We start from the raw sequence: 25,228 nt of genomic DNA, 5'->3' as shown, positions 1-25,228 counted from the left end.
GAGAGTTAGAAACATCGATGAGAGAGTAACATCGATTCAGCTGCCTCCTGCACACCCCCTACTGGGGATGTGCCCACAACCCAGGTACATGCCCTTGACCAGAATCGAACCTGGGACCCTTCAGTCCGAAGGCAGACGCTCTATCCACTGAGCCAAACCGGTTAGGGCTGTTTTCAAATTTTAAGTGCCAGCCACTTGAATTCTAGAGTTCGTCTAGTTCATTTAGTTCCTTTATCTTTCTTCTCTTAAAAAAACAACAACAAAATATTTAAAGGGAGTTAGTTTTTAGATTTTCAATTTTATTAGATATTAGAGGCCCACTGCACGAATTCATGCACAGGTGGGGCCCGCCAGCCAGCTCTGATCAGGCCAATTGGGCTGGGGGGGGGGGGGGGCACAGAAGCAGGAGGTTGGCTGGCCAGCCCCACCCCCCATCAGGGTGAGGGGAGCTGGTGAGGGCAGGACTGCCAGGGGGGAGGGGCCACCCGCCCCTGATGGAGCGGGGAGGGGCTGGGGAGAAGGGCCTGCTGCCTGTCCCCTGGTGAACTCCCGGTGGAGGGAACAATTTGCATATTAGCCTTTTATTGTATTGGAGAATAGTACATGCAATGTTAAAAACAAGCTCTAATAACAAGCTCCATGTACACCTTTAAAAGGTTTGTGAAACATTTTAATGATATCTCAAATTCTCCATTGAACCAATGAAGATGATGTATTTCTGCTAAAAGGATGAGCAGCAATTAACTGGTTTCAGCAAAATGGGGGCAGTTAAGATTCACAGTGAGTCGTCCTCTTCCCAGAGATCTTAAGATCATGTTGTTCAATTCTTCTGGTCTCTGTATTTTCTCCCTCCCGAAGTTGAAGTCTAACTTAAATATTGTTGGTAAAATATTTTGGTAATGTTATTATGTCATTTCCTTTGGTTTTACCATTTGTAACGGAATCAGAGGAATACGTGTTTGTGAAAGGCCAAAAAAAAACGCCTTTTACACACAAAAATTGAGCATGGGCTTTAATAAGCTCAGTTGCATAACAATTCCATCAGACGCTTTAAAATATGGAGTCATATTTTTCCCTTCCCTATAACTCCTTCGTTGGGTTACTGACTGTAAAGACATTAAAGTTTGAACACAGAGACGGAAACACCGAATTTCAATGACTGGAGACCGAGACCAGAAAGTGAGGCGGGGCCGAGCGCTGATCTCAGCTTCCCCAAAACTTGCATCCAGAACCAGTGAGCCACGAGACAATTAGCCGTGAATAAGGAAAAGCTCACACAACATCGAAATGCTCATCTGTAGACCCACCGGCTTTCGGGACTCTGCGGCAAAGGCCTCGCAGCTCAAACAGCCCCAATTTTGCCCAAGAAAGTGCAGAGCGGGCGGCGACACATTTCAGGGGACTGAACCCCAAGCAGCCCAAATCATCGCCCCTCAACCGGACTGACAGCGAGACCGTACTCCCGCGGGTGCAGGAGGCCTCCGCCCAGCCCCCCGGCCCAAACTCCCCCTGCCCCGCCCAGGCAGGCCGGGCCGGGACCCTCGGGCCGGGGGCCAGGCCCCGCCCGACCGGTCCGCAGCCCTCGGCAGGCCAACCGAGCTCTCCCCGTCCCCCGCCTCCGCCCTGTCAGACCCGGCCGGTGGCAAACGGATCTCCCGCGCCCCACTACCTTGGTCGTACGGATGTGCTCCATGCCGAGGACACGTCGGCCTGCGGACCGCCTCACAGGCGCACCATGAGCGAGAGAACCTGGGCGGCGGCGACCCAGACCCAGCAGGAACCAGTTCCGCTGGGGAGCGCCGAGGCCCGCAGCCCGCCCCCGCCGAGCCCGCCGCGCAGGCGCAGTCGGCCAGCGCCGTCTCCTAGAAACACTTCCCCAAACCCGCGGCCGAGGGGCGTGGGCGGGGGTAACGGAGCGTCGGGAAGGAGGGCGGCGCCTGCTCCGTCTGGGGCCGCGGCAGATGCTACAGTGCCCCCTGCCAGTGGAGGGCTCGCCAGCCTGACGGAAGCTGGCAGAGGACCAGGAGGGCAGGCTGTGGAGGGGGTCCCTGAGGACTCTTCTCGTAAGAATGAATCCTGTGGACATGCTGCGAAAAGAGAATTTGGTGGGTGAGGGCAAGGTGTCCCTGAAGTCCATCGCCCTACCAGTGGACAGCACCAAATGTCAATGCTTTCTCTTTACTTGGAGCTGCAATTCTACTCATAAGAATCTAGTTCTAGTCTAAGGAAATAATCAGATATATTTAGTTTAGCCTTATTTGAAACAATCAAAATCCCCCATATTATGAAATAACATAAATATAAAAAGCCAAAGTGAGAGGCGACAAATATTTACTTGAGGTCAGAAAAGGAATAGCTATCCAGAAAGCACTGATTCAGGGAGAAACCCGAGTAGTGTAACAATGAGCAGACAAAGGCAAGGGATATTTATGAGAAAGAAAAAGGAAACAATTATATTAATGGAAGGAAGGCATTTCTATTGGTGCACATAAGCTAATATAGTGACACTAATTCTAAACTATATTTTCAATTTTCAGTCTGGTAGCCATGAGTCAAATAGTAATAATATCTGCTTTTTTTGTTTGAGATGCAACATTGTTTTATGCCCAGTCAAAAAGTTAGTTTGCCCTGTTTTAACATTCCAAAGCTTTGAGGCATAAGATTTGCATTCATTTCTTCCTAATATTTAATATTTATTTTTACACTGTTTAAAAAACCAGGGAGGGGTGGGGGTGGGGACAATGGGCGGATAAGGACACATATGTAATATCTTAATAAAGAAAAAAAAGCTATTAGGGGTATTGGGAAATAAATACTTTTTCTCTTAAAAAAAACAAAAAACACTTAGGCCCTGGCCCTGTAACTCAGTTGGTTAGAGCATTGTCCCCATACGCCATGGTTGTGGGTTCTATCTCCAGTCAGGGCATGTAAAAGAAGCAACCAATGAATGCATAAATGAATGAAACAACAAATCGATGTTTCTCTCAATCAATAAAATTTTTTTAAATCCACTTAGCTTCCCTATAAAATGCACAAGAGATGTCTAATGCCATGATTGTCATGTGAGAAAACATTTTATACTTTAAATGTTGATGCTTTTAGAATTATGTTTACTGTTTACCAGCTAATGGGATATTATAAAAGCAATCACATTTCCTAATCTGGGTGCTTCTCAAATACATAAATCATTAAAAGAGCAAGAACATTTCTCTTGATTATATTTCTCAACTTTTATTTTTAGGTATATTATTACAGAAGATGAAGGCTATGATCAGAATTATTTTTGGAATTAAAACTATCTGAAATTAAATCTTATTTCTGTCACTTACTAGCTGTCTGAGTGTAGTAAAGTTACTAGTACTTAATTTCTCTAATTGTTGGTTTTCTTATCTGTAAATAGTAGTACTTATCATCTCCTCCTTTGAGTTATTTGTGTTGGTGAAATGAAATAATTGAACAGAAATACTTAGTCATAGTGGCTGGCCTCAATAAATTCTCAATAAATAATAGTTGTGTATATGTGTGTGTTAAGCAGAATGCATCCTAGTATCCCCAGAGATGTCTGAATACCTGCTGAAACTTGTTCTAATTCTTCAGCACTGATCATGAGTTTATCTGAATCAGGCTGTGTTCATTTGGGGAGGCTGAGTGAAGGACAAAATATTTGTTCTTAATTGAGTGCACTGTATAATGTACTCAAGTGATCATATTATGTATTCTGTAACCCTGCAATTGAGGAGGTACCCCTGGCCCAGCAAAGTGCACATATCCAAGTTAGGCAACATAGGACTGTCTTAGCCCCATGCTGGGTTGGAGGGAGACATATTATTATGCTTCCAGAAGGTCAATGTACTCTTGCTCTCTCAGGATTTGAGAGTTGAGAAGCTTGCTCCACATTGTCTTAAAGAAGATTATTAATCATTTTTCTGTGTATCCTAACTGTGTGATCATCTCTCTGAATCATTTAGATAAGTAAACCTTGATTTATCCAAATGGTATCTATGTCTGGTCTTTCTGTCCATTTGTACCTGCTATTGAACAGTAAGCATAATTCTATTAGTTGATAGAGTGGTCGGTCATGCTCTATATTGCACAACCATTTTCTTGAATCCTGGGTTCTTAAGCGGTGACACAGGCAGCAGTTTTCTTTTTCTCCACAGCTACCCTTCAAGCCTGCTTTGCTACCTCTCCTTTCACCTCTCCTCATTAGGAGCTTGAGCTCCTAGAAAAGTACTGGTCACTTGTTGGTTTTAGAACAATCTAGTTTTTAGAAGTCACTTAGTTCAGTCTAATATAATTAAAAATGTGTTCTTGTATACAATTCAAATCTTCTCTCTCCCAATATTTCCCCAGGTTTGCTAACAGAGGGGAACGAGGTGGGGACAGAGGTGGGGGGAATCTGTTTTGACAAGCTTGTTCCACCTTCTCCCCACCCTAGCCGCTAACTCCTGCTTTTGCTGCCTGAAAATCAGGTCTTACTTGACTAGTCCTATTATAATCTGGCATCACTGATTTTTGTGTGGCAGATGCCTGAATGGTCCTGTCTTTCTCCTTGAGCACTGAGTCAGTTGGTTATCTCTCCCCCCATCCTCTGGGATCTATAGGTCTCAATTCCCTGAAGGAGGTGCAATCCTCTTCAGTCAATTTCTTACCAGCTAGATCTTGGTTTCTGATATACTTGAGGCCTAGCTATACCTCTTTTTCTAGATTTTATTGAAACTTCTTTGTATCTGTACAATAACTCTGTCTTCCCATCTCCCCCCCCGCCCCCGCCACATATATATACACCCACACTCACACTTGAACTACTTTGAAATAATTTCTATTCCTTGTACCAAAAGAGGCTAATTAAGTTATGGGAAAACTGATCAGGGCAAAGGGAATTAGACAGGCTTAAGAAAGGTATCATTCATGCCATGGAAAAGTCTTATGACTGTATTCCTGCTTCACAGCAGTTGACATTTGGTCCACTGGTCAGAATATGTGCCTTCATCAAGTATAGTGACTTCCTTCCTTGAAAGACTAAAAGAATAAATGTAGATCAATTCTTCCTCTTTGGCTCCTCCTTTTTTTTTTTTTTTTCTTTGACTAGAACTTGACCATTGCCCTTCTGTTAGCATGTTTCAAGACAATTACATAACAGGTTGTTGTTGCTTATTTTATTGTTATAGTCCAGTCCTGTAGATATTTTGGACCTTGGTTCATCTTGGATATTTCCTATGTTTCTTCAGTAACACATGTAAAATGCACCATTTAGTGTGAATTCCTATTAAAAATAGTATACTAAATTTAGCTATCGAGACCCAACTGCAATGACCTAAACAACACAGAAGTTGATTTTTCTCTCATTTGAAAGAAATCTGAAGGTAGGCAGACCAGGATTGGTATTCTGGCTTTATGGTATCATCAAAGATCTATGTTCATAACATTTTTTCTGCTATACCTTCCTTAGCACATGACTTTATTCTTAAGTTCCTCATAGTCCAAGACAGCTGTTGGAGACCCAGCATTGTCTAAGTTCCAGGCAGAAGGAAGAAGGAGGAGAAAGGCAAAAGGGATGTACACCAGCTATCTCCTCCTTTAAATGGAATATAACTGGACTATAACAATAAGACAAGCAACAACAACCTGTTATGTAATTGTCTTGAAACATGCCATCAGAAGGACAATGGTCAAGTTCTAGTCTCAAAGACAGGTATTGAAAGACTCATCTTATATGCCCAGCTGGGTGTGGCTCAGTGGTTGAGTATCAACCCAGGAACAACGAAGTCACAGGTTCAATTCCTGGCTAGGGCATATGCCTGGTTGCAGGCTTGATCCCCAGTAGAGGGCCTCAGGAGGCAGCCAATTGATGATTCTCTCTCATCATTGATGTTTCTCTCTCCCTTTCCTTTCCTCTCTGAAGTCAATAAATATATATATATTTAAAAAAAAACTCATCTTATGCCTCTCACTTACATCTAATTAGCCACATTTACCTGTAAAGGAAGCTTGGATATGTAGTCATTTATCTAGTTAGTGTGCCACTTTGAACAGAATAGAGATTATTTTTTTAAGGAAAAAGGGAAGAATGAAAATTAGTGGCAACAAGATAGCTTCCCTTCTTAATTTTATTTTGACATTGACAAGCTTCTTTTCCTATTAGGCTCATTCACTATCATTACCAGGTCATGAAAACTTTTTCACATCCCATCCCCCACACTCACCAAAAGGAAGGACATAATTTTTTTTTAAAAAAATGACCACATGTTAAATTAAATATGTTCACCTTCATGAAAAACTCCCTAAATTGCTTTCATTTTTCTCATTTCTTGGGTTATGTGTGAAAACTTTGTCAGGAAATAAATCATTTCTGTTCTGATCTGTTGGAAACTTGTTTTGGCTTTAGGCTTTTCTCCCAACCTTGTTTTATTGAAATATTTCAAACCAACAAAAAAATTGAGAGTACAACAATGAACATCCATATACTTTGCTTGTAGAGTCACCAATTGTTAACATTTTGTCACAGTTTCATTATTGATCTAACTCTATAAATTTTGTCATTGGATCTTTTAAAAATGTAATAGTATTTTTAATGAGGAAGGACACTATCTAAATCTTCAAAGTTAACAGACTCCTTCCAAGAATAAATTCAAGATAGAAGGCAACTGGTTATATACAGTATCTAAAGATAACTCCTCTTGTCTATTTTATAAGATCAGACTATACATATTACAGATCTCTTTAAATAGATGTGAGATTCCTACTTCCTTTATGTGTTACAGTCTTTTGACTGATATTTCTCCAAGGGTTATCCTGATCTGGACATACCATTGAAGAAAGCTTAGTTAGATATTTTAATGAAAATCAACATTAGAAATTTTTCACAGTGCTATTGCTTTTCAGATCATTCGGTTTGATTATGACATTAACAATGTCATCATACAAACAGTAAATCAGCAAAATATGGGGGTTCTTAATAGAATTCTCACAATATAAAAGGGGCGAAGCAAAGGGGCTTGCCATAGAATTTAGAATCTGAATCACTTGCTTCATCGTGGAAAGAAGTATTTCATGCAGAACTGATACATGGGTTCAGGTCTCATAGGGTTCAGGCCCCATAATTTTCAAGAAGAAAATTTGGAGCATCATTTGGAATAGGATGTGTTACTCTCCCTAGATAAGGGAGGTTAAATTCCAGTGCTTCATGTTTTTTTCCTGGCTAGATAGGTTTTAGACATAAATAGGCATAAAGATTGTGTGATTATCATTTTACTGTCAAGTTTTAAAATTTAATAACCAAATTGGGCTTTCATAGAAACAGCTTTCATTGAAGTTTTGTTTCTGTAGAACATAAGATGTAAAGTGTTTTCTTTTTTGCTAATAAGACAAACAGAAGTTATTCTTTTCTTTTTGCTAATAAGACAAACAGAAGTTATCTGAGAAAGGTTCTGTGAGGTCCAGTTTTAAACTTGGTGCATTTAGAGGCATGTGGCAGATTGTAATACCGTTCATCAAATATTCCAGTTGCCATCTCTGCAGTGCTCCCCTCTGTGGAATTTTTGGAGTTATTGCAGCATAATTTAAACTCCTTTGAAATGAATGAATTTTTGGAGGGACACAATTCAGTCCATAGCAGGTGGCAATGCCCAAGCTCAGCGCAGGAGAAAGTGCTGCATTAAGGAGAGTTGTGAGATGTGAGGTTAGTAAGAGCCAGACTAGAACCACTGAGTTGTTTTTTTTTATTAAGGCAATGTCTGGTGAGAATCCTGTTTTAGGACAGCAAATCTGGTGGTTGCTTATGGATAAATTTTTATTGCAAGAAAAAAATCGCATTTACAGGAGGAGTACTGGGACAATTCCCAACGGAAAAATAAAGACCCACGTGTTGATGGCAGCACCTAAAAGGCACCACCGCCAGGAAGCTTTTCTTGATCCTTTCTCTAGAGGGGATCTCTTCCTTAAACCCCTTTTTTTTCTTATGTTTAAGGGCTGCTCATAGAACACCTAAATTTCACCTTATATTATATACTTGTTTCTGTAGTTTTTTAAATGCCTTTCTTTTGCAGTTCCTCTAGTGATAGCAGTGGCATCGGAGCGGAGCGCCGCAAAGCCGGGAGGGAGGCAGCGGTCCGGGAGGGAACCCGCGCTCCGCCCCCAGGTCCCGCACTGTCAGCGGGCGGGAAACGCTGACACTATTTACAGACTTTACATCCTCTGCCATTCGGAGGGCCTGTCCAGTTCTGTTTGCTCAGCATCACGAACAGGGCCAGCCACCCCACCTGCGAAAGGACGCTCTCCTGGATTTTCTTGGTGGCCGCAGCGTCGGGCCCCGCATGCCTTGGAGCCCAAAGGTGGTGCTCACGTCCTTGAACCGATGAGTGAATTGTTATTGATTGATTGCCAAACTGTTAGGAAGCACACACCTCCTCGTTTTTCAAAGGGTGGCAGGCCACGGAAGATTAAAATCACCTTTCCTGTAAAGGGGGGGGGGCGGGGCGAGGATAGAAATAATCAACAGGGCCCTCCCAACTCTGGGATTCTGCGCATCCTTTTAGGAAGTAGGCAAGGACATAAGCATTAATGGAGATACAACAGCGCTGGAAAACAGATAACGTCAGCGTGGTTGCCGAAATAGAACTAAAAGAGAAATAGTGTGGTTTTGTTTGAACTCGGGGAGTCTACCTCCAGAGAGTAGGCGGGGCCCCAACTCCAGTTCCAGGGTGCTTTGCGCGGCACGCCGGCCCCACCCCATCCCAGAGTTCCCTGCGCGGCGGGCGCGCTTCCGGCAGGCTGTGTGCGCGCCGCGGGCGCTGGAGCGTTCTGCGTGGTTGTGCCGCCCGCCTCGGCCTGGTTTTCGCCGCCGCCGCCGGAGTTTGAGGTTCCCGCCAGGCCCTGGCTGCGGCGGGAAGCAATGCTTCCAGGCCCACTTCGGCTTTGATGCGAGAGGAGCATCCTAGACCCCTTTCCGCGTTCTGAAGGCGCCGAGCCGGGGCAGCCATGTCCACGGGGTTCTCCTTCGGGACCGGCACGCTAGGTTCCACCACCGTAGCCGCCGGCGGGACTGGCACAGGCGGCGGTTTCTCCTTCGGAACAGGGGCGTCTAGGTAACCGCACTTCCTCGCCTTCCTGGCCAGGTCCTCCCAGCGAGGCTCCCGTAGGGTAATCCCGCCCATCTGTATTCCCGCCGGCATCTCTCTCGCTCGGCCTGGAGAAAAACCATTGCCCCGCGCCAGCTTCCTGGGCTTCCCACTCGCCGCCGCGCCCGGGCACTGCGTGCGGCCTGGCGGAGAGGAGGGGGATGGAGGGGGGATGGTTTCTGTGTCGTGAGGCCCCAGAATCTACGATGGTTCGGACATTGTTCCTACTGGCGAGGTCTGGCTGGATGCAAGGCCCTAGCAGTTTGTCCGTCTTCGGCACAGAATGAATGTGGTACGAATGAATGAAATACAGCTTATAGTGGGGCTTTAGAAAAAGACAGAAAAATTTAAGGACCAAAGTTTCTCCCTGATATTGAATTTAGTTCAGGATATTACAGAGCTTTGATGAGTTCGTGGTTAACGAGTTTTCAAGTCTTTATGCCTCTTGGGACTCTAGCTGTCGTGTTGTTTTTGTTTTACTTCTTATAGCATAACTTTGAACAGTATGCAAAAGTGAGAATGTTGTGTTTTAATGACTCACATTGTCTTAATTAAATTGCAAAATGTAGGTAATATATTCATCCATTTCTGTGCAACCTGCTACACCGGTGACAAAAATTTTACTAGCAGAAACCCCAAAAGAGGCAATTAAAATAGTTAAAAATCATTTTATTAATGACAGGTTTAATCTTTAGAACTCAATCTTTTGGAGATAAAGATGGAGTTTATTAAATCAAGGCGTGTGAATAGAAGCTTAAAGAATATTGTTGTAGATTAAAAAGGCAAAAATACCTTCAGTATTGTAGTCAAAAAGGGAGGAGGACCACAGGCTACACATCAAGTCAGAAATCTGGGAGTTTTCCTTAATGCCTCCTTTTCTCTCACTCTATACACTTTATCAGCAAGACTTGGTAATTTTAATTATCTAATATTCGCTTCATTTTCAGTGCTGCAAGCTGTTGTCATTCCTTGAACAAATATTTATTGGACACACTCCTGTGTAGTAGGCTCTGTTTTAGGTGGCAAATAAGAGTCCTGCTCTCCTGAAGCTTACATTCTTATTAAAATACGTAAGATTCCCACCTGGTTTTCAACCAGTCACCTTTCCCTTGTTAAATGAGAACTGCGCCCATCATTTCCTACTTATTAGTTCAATTAAATCTCAAAAATCTACTTTTATGTCAATCTTTTTACTACATTGTAGCCAGGTTGATATTTTTTAAAAATTCACATTGCCTCCCTTCAATGATTTTTCACTATCATTGGAATGAAGTAAAAATAAACCTTGCTATGGTCCTCAAATAATCTGGAACTTCTTCAACAGGCTTATCCTGAGCCCATCTTTTCCTCATTTTAGTTTGCTCCAATTCAGTGGTCCAGACCCATAAAATTGCATTTATATTATCACCCAGTTCAGGAACACAAGTAACTGAAAGTTTCAAGAAAGATACCCTTACTTCATATGATGCACTGATATTTTCTATTCTGTTGCATTTCATTAAAAAAATGCTTATTATCTACTAAATTGATTTCATACCCTCTATCTAATGGGTCCTGATCTTAGTTCCAAAAACCCTGCTCTAGCAACTTGGGTCTTTTCTCAGTTTCTTGGCCAAACCCCTTCCCGCTTTAGGGTAGTTCCATCTGTTTTGAATTCCCTTACTACCTCATACCCCATGTGCCAAGCTAATGCCTACTTTTGGGATTAAAAAGGTTGCTTCCCCCGAGGCTTTTTCTGACCTATAGGAAGTGTATATCCTCATAGTACCCTGTACCATAGCACTTACCACAGTTGTAACAGTTCATTATGTATTTTTGTTGACTTATTTATTGTCTGATCCAAGCAACAGAATGGATGCTCCATGAGGGTGGAGACCTTTTCATACTGTTTTTCCAGTAGACACAGTGAAGCTCAATATATATTTGTTGAAGGAATGATTGATTGACTAATCTCTTTCTCTTACTGGAAATTTCTAGAGCGCAGGGCCTTATTTACCATTCCATCCTTAGTCCTCAGTCCCTATAACAGTGCCTGGGATATAATAAGGACTTTAATAAATACTGTTGAATGATCAAGTAAGTGAATTATCTGTTGGCAATAAATTACATTTACACAGGTTTTAGAAAGGCTTGGATAAATTAACAAATGGAGAGACTGACTAACATCTCTCCATTGGAATACTAATTTGGAGGCCTGACTGCTCCTGCTGCCATTTGGTGATTTGGTATCACTCTGGGAAAGTTCCTCTCCAAGCCTCAGTTCCCACATTTGGGGAAAAGGAATATAATAATTACCTCAGAGAGTTGTTGAATGAGATAAAGCATGTAGAAAATGTAGCATATTGCATTTGCTAAGTGCTCAGTAAATGTTAGCTATTATGTTATTAAGTGCACATTAAGGCAAGCTGGGGAAGTTAAAATCACATTACTGATCTGCTGGAGTCAACTTGGCTCACATCCTGTTGAGTCAGTGGCTGATAATACTGGGTGGGGGTCAGGTCTGGGGTAGCTTTTTGTTTTTCTTCAAGTAAATTTCTCTGCCACAGAGGCATTTCTGTTTTGCTTCTCTGATAAAGTAATACCATTTCACTTTGATGTAGTTCTTTGGTAATGTTTTCAGCTTTAATTATGAAGCACTTCATTGTGTCTTCAATCAAGAAATTGTGAATATTTTAATTATCTAAAATACATATTTTCACTGTACATCTTTTGCATATTTATGAGATAGCAGTGAAAAAAAAGGATCAATGGCCCTAGGTGTTTTGGCTCAGTGGAGAGAGTGTTGACCTGGGGACTGAAGGGTCCCAGGTTCAATTCCAGTCAAGGGTACGTGCTGGGTAGTGAGCTCAAGCCCCAGTGGGGGGCATGAGGCAGCTGATCGGTGGTTCTGTCATTATTGATGTTTCCATCTCTCCCTCTCTCTGAAATCAATAAAAATATATTTTAAAAAATATCACTGATTTGTGAGGAAGGGGAGCATAATAATTTTTTAAATTTGATATCATTAAAATATGCCAGTAATGTTTCTTTTAAACTCAGTTTAAGTGTTTAAAGATCTGTGCTTTGTTAGTGAGGCCTTGCAACCCTGCCCTGACAACCCACCCCTCACCCCCACCCCAGACTCCTATCATTTTTAAGATCAGTGGTAAACTAAGACACAATTAGTGTATGTCCTCTTGTTTTTCCTTTTCAGAGTTGAGGACTCATTTCAGGTTCTACCTCTTTAGTTAAGCTCCTCCCTCTCTATAGCCCTCACAGTGCTTTGCTGGCATTACATAAGGTGTTTAGTAGAATTTATGCTTGTTCCTAATGATAGCAATAGCAACAACGTGCATTGAGTGAAGTTAATTCGTCCTGCTTGTTCTCTTAATTTTACAAAAAATCCTAAGGGTACTGTTATTCCCACTTTGCAGATAAAATAGAGGCTCAAAAAGATTAAGTAGTATCACCTACATATCAGCGCAATGGGGAACTGGTACTGGATCCCAGCCATAACACTACTTCCTTCCCCTTAAATTGAAACTTCCCAGGCTTAGCCTGGGTCCCCAGAGACTCGCCCGGATCTGGAGCCCAGAGTCCGAGGCTCCCTCCGGACCGAAACAGACAACCGCGCCCTCAGCCACCAGCCCGTGCCGCGCGCACTCCGCACCTCAGTATTTTACTTCAGCACTGCGCCTCCTCTGATTCTCGGTTCCTCCTAGTTGTAGAACTTCCACTCAGCCAGCCTTCCTGTGGTTCTGGATGATGTCCATTTTGTCTTTTAGTTGTATTTTTGAAGTAGTTCGAGGCAGCAAACTCCCGAGTTAACCTATGCCGCCATCTTGGTTTCTCTCTACAAGCTTTTTAAAACTGACATTGAGTCCTCATGATAATTAATGTCTGTCTGGAAGGACCTGGAGAGAAGTAATAAAGATTCCATATGTAGTATGAGTGGGATTTCATAATTGTTACAATCTCTGTTAACTCTCCTGCATAATTTTTGAAATACTATTGAGTGATCAAGTTTTTGGGTTTTCTTTCTTTTTTTTCGCCTACTTTCATAATTTGTTCTCCTACTTATAAATAGCAAATTGGAGCCTCTGAGGCTTGATGAGAACAGTTGAAAAGCTGTGAACTTTGTTCACATCACTTGTTATTGGCTGCTCTTTCTGAAGAGAATTTCTGCTGATGAACACAATTAAAAGTATATATATATTTCATTGATTTCAGACAGGAAGGGAGAGAGGGAGAGGGAGAAACATCAATAATGAGAGAGAATCATTGATAGGCTGCCTCCTTCATGCCTGGTGCTGAGGATCTAGCAACCTGGGCATGTGCCCTTGACTGAAATTGAAACTGGGACCATTCAGTCCGCAGGCTGACACTATCCACTGAGCCAAACCAGCTAGGGCCACAATCTTGATTGGGGTAATTTTGCTTTGCATTTTACTCTTTTTTTAAAAAATATATTTTTATTGATTCAGAGAGGAAGGGAGAGGGAGAGAGAGATGGAAGCATCAATGATGAGAGAGAATCATTGATCAGCTGTCTCCTGCATGCCTCACACTGGGGATCGAGCCTGCAACCCAGGTATGTGTCCTTGACCAGAATCGAACCTGGGACTCTCTTAAGTCCGCAGGCTGAAGCTCTATCCACTGAGCCAAACCGGCTAGGGCAGTGGTCGGCAAACTGTGGCTTGCACACCACATGTGGCTCTTTGACCCCTTGAGTGTGGCTCTTCCACAAAATACCGATTTCTGCGCATGGGCCATGAAGTTTCAATCGCACTGTACGTGCGCGCCCACACGTGGTATTTTGTGGAAGAGCCACACTCAAGAGGCCAAAGAGCCGCATGTGGCTCTCGAGCTGCAGTTTGCTGACCACTGGGCTAGGGCATTGTGGCCATTTTTAAATAGCTTACTTTCAAACAAAAACTGGTGAAAGCAGAATAAGAATGTGTGGTTCTGTTTGCGATTACTTGGAATCTTAATTGCTCTAGATCACTGATGGCGAACCTATGACATGCATGTCAGAGGTGACACGCAAACTCATTTTTTTGGTTGATTTTTCTTTGTTAAATGGCGTTTAAATATATAAAATAAATATCAAAAATATAAATCTTTGTTTTATTATGGTTGCAAATATCAAAAAATTTCTATATGTGACATGGCACCAGAGTTAAGTTAGGGTTTTTCAAAATGCTGATATGCCGAGCTCAAAAGGTTCACCATCACTGCTCTAGATTATGCTTTTCTTGAAGATTGGTACTGTATTTTTTTAAAGATTAATTTTATGTGTGGATTTATTTTTAAAGATAACTGAAAAATATTTAAATTTGGTTAAAATTATTAGTTCCTTTTGTATCTTATGGAGATGCGTTAGATATCTATAATAATAAAAGCATAATATACAAATCAACTGAAGAGCAGAGCGACTGTCCAGGCGACCTTCCGAACGACCACGCTATGACATGCACTGGCGCTGGGCCTGCCAATTAGGGTGCGATGTGATTGGTTGGGGGGCCCCACCATTGCCCCATGATCATCCCGCAGAGGGAGGCCCAGGCCACCGGCCAGTGATGCTGTGGCGGGTATGCGGGGCTGGCCAGCGATGGCCCCACAGAGGGAGGCCCAGGCCAGCAGTGGCAGCTGCGGGGGCGGGGCCAGCTGCTGGCAGCCAGGGGAAGGAAAGCCCAGATAGGCCCTGATTGCTGGTCAGGCCTAGGGACTCTACCTGAGGGGTCCCTGATTGCAAGAGGGCACAGGCCGGGCTGAGGGACACCCCCCCCCCCCCTGCCCTGTGCACTAATTTTGTGCATTGGGCCTATATATTAAAAGCCTAATATGCTAAGTATATGGTCATCTGTTCAACCAATCAAACCGTAATATGCTAATGATATGCTAAGGCTGCTCAACTGCTCGCTATGATGTGCACTGACCACCAGGGGGCAGACGTTCTGACTGGTAGATTAGCTTGCTGCTGGGGTCTGGCCAATCAGGACTGAGTGAGATGGGCCAGAGGTGCCCTGGAACCCTCCTGTGGTTCCTCCCCAGCTGGCCAACCTCCTATGTCCCTCCCCGGCCCTGATTGGGCACCAGTGGGGTCCCTTGGCCTGGCCTGTGCCCTCTTGCAATCTGGGACCCCTCGGGGGATGTCAGAGAGCCAGTTTTGGCCCGATCCTGCAGGCCAGGCCGAGGGACCCCACTGTTTTACGAATTCGTGCACCAGACCTCTAGTGTTAAATGAAAGAAATTAACCTTAAAGAGTTAATTTCATTTCTCTTAAGTCAATATCGACTCTACTGGACCTTATTTTGTGTTTTGCTTTTTTTTTAATAAACAAGTAACCCTTCTGTGGGCCTCAATTTTGGAACTCTTGGAAGCACCTCTACTCCAGCAACTACATCTGCTCCTTCAGGTGGCTTTGGAACTGGGCTCTTTGGATCTAAGCCTGCCACTGGATTCACTCTAGGAGGAACAAATACAGGTAAGGATTGTCACATTTTCAGAGAGTAGGTTTGGGATTTTATCCTTTTTCAAGTCTGTACTGAATCTCCTTCCTTTATAAGTATTGCTATTGATGGTAGACTTAAAAAATGGTAAATACTAAGATGAAAGAAAATATAGGGATGTGGAATTAAGGGCCAATGACAGGCCCAGTCATTAGCTATGATCTACTTTTGCATAAGGGAGAAAAACACACATACATTTAAAGAATTAAAGAAGTTATATCTCTTTAAATATGGCAAATAAAAGTAATTTAAATTTTTATATTAGATTATATAATGCCGCGATTCTCAACCTGTGGATTGCGACCCCTTTGGCGGTCGAATGACCCTTTCATAGGGGTCACCTAAGACCATCCTGCATATCAGATATTTACATTACGATTCATAACAGTAGCAACATTACAGTTATGAAGTAGCAACGAAAATAATTTTATAGTTGGGTTACAACATGAGGAACTGTATTTAAAGGGCCAGAAGGTTGAGAACCACTGATATAATGCAATGTTTTACCTTAATGAAAATTAAGACAAGTTTACCAATTTGGCCATTAATTAATTACCATATATAGGGCAGTTAGCATACTATTTTGCTATAACATTATAGTTTACATTCTTTAAAAAAATTTTTTTTAAATCCTCACCTGAGGTTATACTTACTGATCTTTTTTTAGAGAGCGAGAGGGAGAGAGAACCATTGATGTGAGAGAGAACATAGATTGGCTGCCTTCCATACCTCTCCAAACTGGGATTGAACCTGTAACCCAGGTATGTGCCCTGACCAAGAATTGGACCTGTAACCTTTAGGTATACGGGAGGACCCTCCAACCGAGTGATACCACCCAGGGCTATAATTTACATTTTTAAGAAATATTTTAAATTGTATTAAATAATTTAATAGTTTAAGTGGTAAAAGGGCAAGAGGGTAAGATTTCTGGTGGACATTACAATAATAAGTGTGTTCAGTACGACAGTTGTTTTGTTATTAAAAGCTAAAAATATGTTTCACTGAAGTTGCTTCCTTATTTATCCTTTATTCTCTATCCTCAGAGCCTCTTGGTCTCTGTTACCACCTTTTGCATAGGCCTTCCAGCATTAATTGCAACACTTTCACAGCCAGACATAAAAATTGAAATAACTGCAGGAGTAAATGTGAGACCAGCCATTGCGCTTTAGCTCTGTTTGCCAAGGTGTTTTTGTTTTTGTTTCTTAGTAGCTTTTTTTTATTCCTTGCTTAATTTTGTTATAAGCAATATTTTTTTCATTTTAAAAATCTTATTTGCTAATTAATCAAATTATTTACAGCTTGTAACATGAAAATCAGTGCTATAGGAAGAGTGTTTATATTAGTTAATGGTTATGGTGGAAGAAGAAATTGTGATATGTTTGGTCATTAGCAGGGTTCTCACTCCCTGAAGGCGATTCCAAGTCTTGCCCTTGTGAAAAACCAAAAGAATGCCATCTTCCACTGATGATTACATTTTATTTCTCTTTTTGTCTCCAGGAATAGCATCAGTATTTGAGTATTTTAAAAATCCTTTTTTAATTAAAATATTTTTAATTCAGATTTGGTTTTTCTTTAAAATTTATTTCACAATACATTTTTCAGCCTTTTGAGTCCTTTTAGTGGAAAAAACAAAGTATAAGGCCAGAGTCTTGGAATTAAGCCCTGGTTGTGCCTCTCATTAGTTGTGAAGACATTTTTGGTCACTGAAATATCTGGCAGCTTTTAGTTATTTATAAAATTAGGGCATTGGACTATAACAAGTTTTTGGATTCCCTTCCAGCTGAAAAAAAAATCGTAGTTTTCTATAGTGATCTGCTGAAGGAAATGTGAATAACTAGGATTATATCCTGCCTTGAATTTGGATGGCAATAAATAATGTGTGAAAGGCAATGGAAAAGTGAAAGGATATTGAGGAACCTCAATTAAAAATTGGAATAAATTCAAGATTAGTGTACTTTCTTCACTTGGCTGCTACTTACCTATTGTCAACAGAACTACATGTTTACCATCAAAATTTTGGACAATTGGCTACAAGGGCAAGCAATAGGGTTCTCTTATTTTCTGAGATTGTGGAACTCATACATGATTTCAAAGCACTGTACTCTGGCAGGAACTTCCAGTTGTGGTAAAGTCAATCCAGTAGGATAATTTTTGGCTTTTTTTCCTCTTAGTGCTTTTAGGAAAAGCCAAAATGTAGACCATTTATACTTTTTTTCATTTAAATTTTTGAGCAGCTACTACTTCCTAACTCTGGCATTATGCATAATGCCTTGAACATTTAGCATTAGCTGTGGATGTCAGGAACTGCTGAGTGCCTGAGCAAGACACTCAGTCTGTTGTGAGGTGAAGGGAATAGGCAAGTATAAAACTATGTTCTTAGGTATTCTGATAAATGCTCCAGCAGATGTATGAAAGGCATTAAGGAAAGCAGAGGAAGGAAGGGAGTAGGAGTTCATTTTAGGGCAGGGGTCCTCAAACTTTCTAAATGGGGCCAGTTCACTGTCCCTCAGACTGTTGGAGGGCCGGCCTATAGTTTTAAAAAAAACTATGGACAAATTCCTATGCACACTGCACATACCTTATTTTGAAGTAAAAAAACAAAACGGGAACAAATACAATATTTGTATTTGCATGTGGCCTGCGGGCCATAGTTTGAGGACCTCTGTTTTAGGGACAGGAAACATTCTAGATGGAGGAGTGAAAAGTGCAAAGGCCTTATATAAAGATCCAGGGAAATAGGAAAAATACTTTGTTCTCGGGGGTTTAGGTTTCAGCGGTAGAAATGGTAGGGAGAGATTTGAGGAGCAAGAGGACCAGTTAGGAAAGGTGATTATTTGCCACACTTAGGACTCTATTTTAGAGACAATGGAAAGCTAATAGGAACCTTATGTCAGGGGGAATGACGAGGGTGTTTTGTTATTCTCTCCTCACTCCCTCCATCCCTCTTTAAAAAAAAAAAAAAGAATAACAGGTAATTCCAAGAATAGGTTATAGGCTAGAGGAGGCTGATAACAGATAAATTAAGAGGTTATTGTACTACTTATTGAGAGAGGTGGCTTGAATTAAAGTTTTAGAGTATGCTTGTATTGCTGGGATATCTCTGAAGTAGAATTGACAGGATTTGTGGCTAATAGAATGCAGGGAGCGAAGGGATGTCAAAAGTGATTGATTTCTGCCTTGAGTAACTGAATTAACCATAGAGGGTTTAGGAAAGTTTTAATAGGGAGAAATATAGGGGTCCAAAGGGACATCAGGGTAGAGCTAACCAATGCACGCTCAGATAAGTGTAGATTTAGATCATGTACCTATAGTTGAAATTCTGAAAGTGGGTAAGATCTTTTAGGAAGTAAGGGAGCAGAAAGTAAACCATAGGGCAGTGATGGCGAACCTATGACACGTGTGTCAGAGGTGACACGCGAACTCATTTTTTTGGTTGATTTTTCTTTGTTAAATGGCATTTAAATATGTAAAACAAATATCAAAAATATAAGTCTTTGTTTTACTATGGTTGCAGATATCAAAAAATTTCTATATGTGACACGGCACCAGAGTTAAGTTAGGGTTTTTCAAAATGCTGACACACTGAGCTCAAAAGGTTCACCATCACTGCCATAGGGAGTATCAGTTAAGAAGTGAACAGATGAAAAGGAGATCTAGATATACAAGGGGGGAGACCAAGATGGCGGCGTAGGTAAACACCGGAGACCGCTGCCGCAAACAACCATTTCAAAAATACAACTAAAAGACTGAACGGACATCACCCAGAATCACAGGAAGGCTGGCTGAAGAGAGACTCTACAACTAGAAGGAAAGAGAAGAGCAAATCGAGGCTCAGAGGCGGCGCAGTGTGGAAAATACAAAGGTACCGAGGTGCGCGCGCAAAGCGGGCTGGTGGCTGAGGGCGAGGTTGTCGTTTTCTGTCGGGAGTGAGTCTCAGACTCTGGGCTCCAGATCCGGGCGAGTCTCTAGGGACCTAGACTCAAACGGGAGAAGCGGGATTATCCGGCATCAGTTGGAACCTGAGGGCAGCTTTCTCTCCGAGGTTTGCAGCGGCTGCCGGGGTTCTGAGAAGCAGAGCCTCTGGGAACGGGACTGAGCGTGGCCATAACTGCTCCCTCCGCCCGCCCTGTGGATCCCGCCCCGCCCAAAGCCTGCGCACAGCCATTTGCCGATCGCCTCAGGCAAAGGCTGGATTAGCGCCTCCCCAGAAGGCAGACGTTTTCCATACAGCTGATTCCTATAGCCAGTCGGCCTGGGGGTCAAATCCCTCTAGTGTTAACTACAACAATTAAGGCTTGGCTAGAACAAGACTGCGCACAGAGACCACAAGGGGGTGCACCAAGAAAGCATAAAAGATGCGGAGACAAAAAAACATGACAGAAATGGAGGATATGGAGCTAAGAATCGCAATTTTGAGGGCTTGCCATAAATTTGTGCAGAGCCTCACGAAAACTAATGAGACCCTCGATGCTACGATAAAGAAATTAGAAAGTAAGCATACACGGACTGAAATAAAGAATATTATACCCAATAGCAGACCAGAGGAGTACAATAATCAAACCAAAGATTCGACAAAAAACACCCAATTGGAAAAGCAAAATGAAAAAAGAATCCGAAAGTGTGAAGATAGTGTAAGGAGCCTCTGGGACAGCTTTAAGCGGTCTAATATCAGAGTCATTGGAGTGCCAGAAGATGAGAGACAGCAAGATATTGAAAACCTATTTCAAGAAATAATGGCAGAAAACTTCCCCCACCTGGAGAAAGAAATGGACTTACAGGTCCAAGAAGCGCAGAGAACCCCAAACAAAAGGAATCCAAAGAGGACCACACCAAGACACATCATCATTAAAATGCCAAGAGCAAAAGACAAAGAGAAAATCTTAAAAGCAGCAAGAGAAAGAGGCTTAATTACCTACAAGGGAATACCCATACGACTGTCAGCTGATTTCTCAACAGAAACTTTGCAGGCCAGAAGGGAATGGCAAGAAATATTCAAAGTGCTGAATACCAAGAACCTACAACCAAGATTACTTTATCCAGCAAAGCTATCATTCAGAATTGAAGGTCAGATAAAGAGCTTCACAGATAAGGAAAAGCTAAAGGAGTTCATCACCGCCAAACCAGTATTATATGAAATGCTGAAAGGTATCCTTTAAGAAGAGGAAGAAGAAGAAAAAGGTAAAGATACAAATTATGAACAACAAACATGCATCTATCAACAAATGAATCTAAGAATCAAGTGAATAAATAACCTGATGTACAGAATGAACTGGTGATTATAATAGAATCAGGGACATAGAAAGGGAATAGACTGACTATTCTTGGGGGAAAAAGGGGTGTGGGAGATGCGGGAAGTGACTGGACAAAAATCATGCACCTATGGATGAACACAGTGGGTGGGGAGTGAGGGTGGAGGGTGGGGTGGGAGCTGGAAGGAGGGGAGTTATGGGGGGAAAAAAGAGGAACAAATGTAATAATCTGAACAATAAAGATTTAATTAAAAAAAAAAAAAAAGAAAAGGAGATCTACAAAAGGGGGGTAGGAAGAATTCTGGGTGCTTTCAAACACAGGAACCAGAAGAAAGAGGATCTTAAGCAGTAGAGAATTGTCATGTATATAGTTTTGGAGAGGATGGGCCATTTTTCTGCTAGTTATTAAGGAAAGAAAGGTTAAATGCTGTTTTAGGTCAATCTAGGGGTACAACTAAATTGAATTTCAGTATTATCACATTGATTCAATTTTCTTTTGCTTTTCTTTTCTTAACTCACAGGACCATCTTTTCACTCACTATTCACCATGATTTGGTGTCAAATTTTATATTTTTCTCTTATACATACAGAAGTACATTCTTGTTCTATCTATAAAAAATAGGATCACTAACTTGTAGGGATCCTGATTGACTGTGTATGGTATAATATATATATATACAATTATAGTAAAATAAGGATTTTTTTTTTTTTAACAGGAACTCCAGCCACTACATCTGCATCTACAACAGGTTTCAGTTTAGGATTCAGTAAACCTGCAGCATCTGCCACACCATTTGCTTTGCCTATTACTTCTACCTCAGCTAGTGGTCTTACCCTTTCTTCTGCTCTGACATCAACTCCAGCAGGTGAGGCAGAATGGAAAGTCACATTTTATGTTTAAATTTTAACTTTATTTGGTGAGTGTACATAGGTAGCCACCTTTATTAAATATAACTTCATATTGGGGAATTTTTTACTTAAATCATTCAGCAACTTTGACCTATTAAATTACTGATTTGTGTAAAAGATCAACATTGGGCACTAAAGCAGCAGATACTATCTTGGAAGTTGGTCTCTATTTACAGAGAGCAGAGCAGGGAAGAGGATGAGAAAATAAAATGTAAAACCATTAATATATAATTTGTTCTCAGAGAGTAGTTTGGTGACAGGGAAGAAAAAAGAGTTTGCATAAGCTTGCCTGGCTTAAATTCATTCAAATTTGAAGATGGAGTTGATGGCCTGGTTGAAAACTCTTTATTACTGTGTGAAATCAGTTACCTGATACCATTTTTTTATTACCCAAAGTCTTTTTTTTCTGTCACTCATTTTTTCTTTATTCATAAGTATACTGGTATATAATTTTATCTTTATTGAGTAGTTTTTCCAAGAGCCAATTTTATCGTGGACATCAGTTTTTTAAAGAAAGTGTTTTATATTTGTTATATTCTAGAAACAGCGTTTCCTCTTGAAGGTTTACAGTCTCACTTTTTATAGCATCCACAGGATTTACTCTTAATAATTTGGGTGGAACGACAGCCACAACTACGACTGCATCAACAGGCCTTTCTTTAGGGGGAGCCTTAGCTGGTTTGGGAGGTTCGCTTTTCCAGAGTACAAACACAGCAACATCAGGTAATTGATGGTACTTACTCTCTAGAAGTAGTAAATATTTGTTTTAAAATTTACTTTGTTTTGGCATTTTGAGCAGATTGCTTTGTCTTATTAAATTTATGTTTTTCTTTTAGTATGAAAACAATTGTAATGTTTTTCAATGCATAATTGGACCTCTTAGCAGTATTTCAGAAATACATTTTCCCATTTCTCAATATTGACTGACTAGATAAAGAAATGAAGAGGCACCTGTTTGAGGAGTCAATAAAGTTTCTAGAGAAACTTATCTTTTTAATAAATAGTAGTTGAATAGTCTAGCATCATTTAGTATCTACAGTCATTGTAAGATATCTTGACTTTTTAAGCCCTGGTTCTAGGAGTGGCTTTCTATTATAGATGTCAGGAAGGATATTCGCATTCTTTGAAGGCAAGTGTAAAATACAATATTAAGTAATTTTGTTATAGTCAGGCAATACTTAAGTATCAGTTTACCTCCCAAGAGACTATTGAATATTTATATCTCAAGTTGATTTCTCATTTCATGCTTATTTTGAAATTAGCCTTATGTCAAGGATTCTACAGATGTTTTGAATTTTGGCGATAGCTAATGTCAATATAGGAAAGCCAGTGGGGTTTTGTGGGAGTGAGAAACGCTTCCCTTTTATTTGAAGAGGTTGTATAATTACTTAACAATGTAACATCAAGAATTTCTGTTTAACAATTTACATATTAGGAATAGTTGCTACATGTTGAAATCATAGAATTTCTGAAAATACTTAGATTTATTTATAATGGCTAGTTCAGTAGTTTCACTAATATGTGTCTTACTTTACCTGGTTGTGTGGGAGAGATGAAGGAATGTGACTTGATTTCTGTTAAAGCTATAGTTCTTTTATTTTTTTAAGCTATAGTTCTTTTGCGTCGTCTATTCAAATACTAAATCTAATGGAGTAATTCCAAGTCAGTAGAATGGGGGAAAAGGAGTTGGTGAAGATAAGCTGTAGAAATTTGTAGTGTTCAAATTTCATTGATCTTTCAAATACTTTGTCATTATTGTCTAACTTTGTAGGTATTAAAAAATGTCTTCTAATAATCAAATCACTAGATGACTATAACATACATTTCTTTGCATGATAAATATTTAAATACCTCTCCTAAAGATTCCTATCAGAGTAAGACACAAAAATAATAGAGAGGGGAAGTAGCGGGTGTTTTTGTGTCTTGTTATTGAGTTTTTAGATCTGTCCTGATTTTTCTTAGGCTCTTGACACAATATTCAATGTTTAATTTATGATTATATTAACCTAAAAGTGCTATTGGTGTTTTTTAAAAACTGAATAAGCTATTTATTTAGCTATGTTTTTTCATACACTGCCAGGATTTAAATCCAGTTTTCAGTTATCCCATGCTCTTAACAATACATTCCACTGTTTTCTCTGTTTTTAAAGTAAATAGCATCTTGTCTTAAAAAAAACCACCCACAATTGTATCAGCTTGGGAATGTATGGATTCGCTAGTATATATTGACTTAAAATTGACTATAGTCTAACTCAGGGGTCCTCAAACTATGGCCCGCGGGCCACATGCAAATACAAATATTGTATTTGTTCCCATTTTATTTTTTTACTTCAAAGTAAGATATGTGCAGTGTGCATAGGAATTTGTTCATAGTTTTTTTTAAAACTATAGGCCGGCCCTCCAACAGTGAGGGACAGTGAACTGGCCCCCTGTTTAAAAAGTTTGAGGACCCCTGGTCTAACTCTTCTAATTTCTTTTGTAAGGTAGGATTTAAATAAATGAAGTCTACTTTAAAAAAAAGTTTTATGCAAAGAACCTGGGAGTATGATATTTTGAACTGTAAGATTTTCAAGTGTTAGTTCTTTAAGTTTCACTGATAGTAAAACAGTTTGTTTTATATTAAACTAAACTCTTATAAATTCATACTAGATATTTACTTATTTACCCCCAGGTTTATTGAGGTATTGACAAATAAAATTGTAAGATTTTTTAAATGTACATGATTTGATAGATGTAGTTCGTTATAAAATTATTCCTTAATTAACTCCACCTATCAAGTTAATTAATACATTCAATATTAGAATATTTTAAAAGTATATAATTCCAAATCATGATTGTAAGACAAGATGTATTCACCTGGAAACATACTAAAACTGCTTTTTTAGAGAGGTTTTACAAACATAAAATTGAGTGTCCACATACATTGAATTAACATGTATTCTGACCCTTTTAATAAAAAAAAGTCACATTCAAACTACATATACTGTTGAATCCAAGCAAGACTATCAGTCTTTGTTTAGACTTAGAGCTTGCTCTAGACTTGTTTCTTGCTCTTTTCCTAAATCAAGTATGAAGAGAATATGGAATCCAACTTAAAAGCATTGGAATGCTTTGGTCAGAAGATGTAATCATTATAAAGACTTCCAGTGAACTTTATAAATGATGTTTAGCTTATTTGTAGGTTTTGGACAGAATGCTTTAAGCTTGGCTTTGGGAACCACAGCAGCTACTTCAACTACAGGCAATGAAGGCCTTGGTGGTATAGATTTTAGTAGTTCATCAGATAAAAAGAGTAAGTAATGTTATTATAATTTTATGTTCTAACAGTCCTGTGAGGGAACTTAAATTCCTATGTCTGGAAGATTGTTAGTTATATGTAATATATTCAGTAGTAAAGTTTTTACTTTTAAGTTCGTTTGCATTGTATTTTTATCAGTTTTGTGTGCTGTGCATTTAAGGTT

The 25,228-nt window shown here is 40.4% G+C and overlaps 2 protein-coding genes across 8 annotated transcripts in view; one reads left to right on the top strand and one right to left on the bottom strand.

Moving 5' to 3' along the window:
• MTMR6 (myotubularin related protein 6) overlaps positions 1–1,834 on the bottom strand; it is a 48,126-nt gene extending 46,292 nt beyond the window's left edge. Inside the window, exon 1 of one of the 4 annotated variants that reach the window (XM_070409456.1) lies at positions 1,670–1,834. In XM_070409456.1, the coding sequence (XP_070265557.1) occupies positions 1,670–1,693 (24 nt within the window). In that variant the 5' untranslated portion in view covers positions 1,694–1,834. The remainder of the gene's footprint in view (positions 1–1,669) is intronic. The other 3 variants (XM_070409457.1, XM_070409454.1, XM_070409455.1) reach the window with 3 other exon arrangements.
• A 6,980-nt stretch (positions 1,835–8,814) lies between these two features.
• The window catches only part of NUP58 (nucleoporin 58), a 52,651-nt gene continuing 36,237 nt past the window's right edge, over positions 8,815–25,228 (top strand). For 2 of the 4 annotated variants that reach the window (XM_070409450.1, XM_070409453.1), the window contains exons 1-5: positions 8,815–9,086; positions 15,442–15,584; positions 21,575–21,724; positions 22,353–22,490; positions 24,949–25,059. In XM_070409450.1, coding sequence (XP_070265551.1) covers positions 8,980–9,086; positions 15,442–15,584; positions 21,575–21,724; positions 22,353–22,490; positions 24,949–25,059 — 649 coding nt within the window. In that variant the 5' untranslated portion in view covers positions 8,815–8,979. The remainder of the gene's footprint in view (positions 9,087–15,441; positions 15,585–21,574; positions 21,725–22,352; positions 22,491–24,948; positions 25,060–25,228) is intronic. The other 2 variants (XM_070409451.1, XM_070409452.1) reach the window with 2 other exon arrangements.

The sequence above is a fragment of the Myotis yumanensis genome, unplaced genomic scaffold (assembly GCF_028538775.1).
Source record: "Myotis yumanensis isolate MYYU_CA2020_CCGP unplaced genomic scaffold, mMyoYum1.0.hap1 SCAF_3, whole genome shotgun sequence".
Lineage (NCBI taxonomy): Eukaryota > Metazoa > Chordata > Mammalia > Chiroptera > Vespertilionidae > Myotis > Myotis yumanensis.
This window is presented reverse-complemented; position numbering and strand designations above follow the sequence as displayed.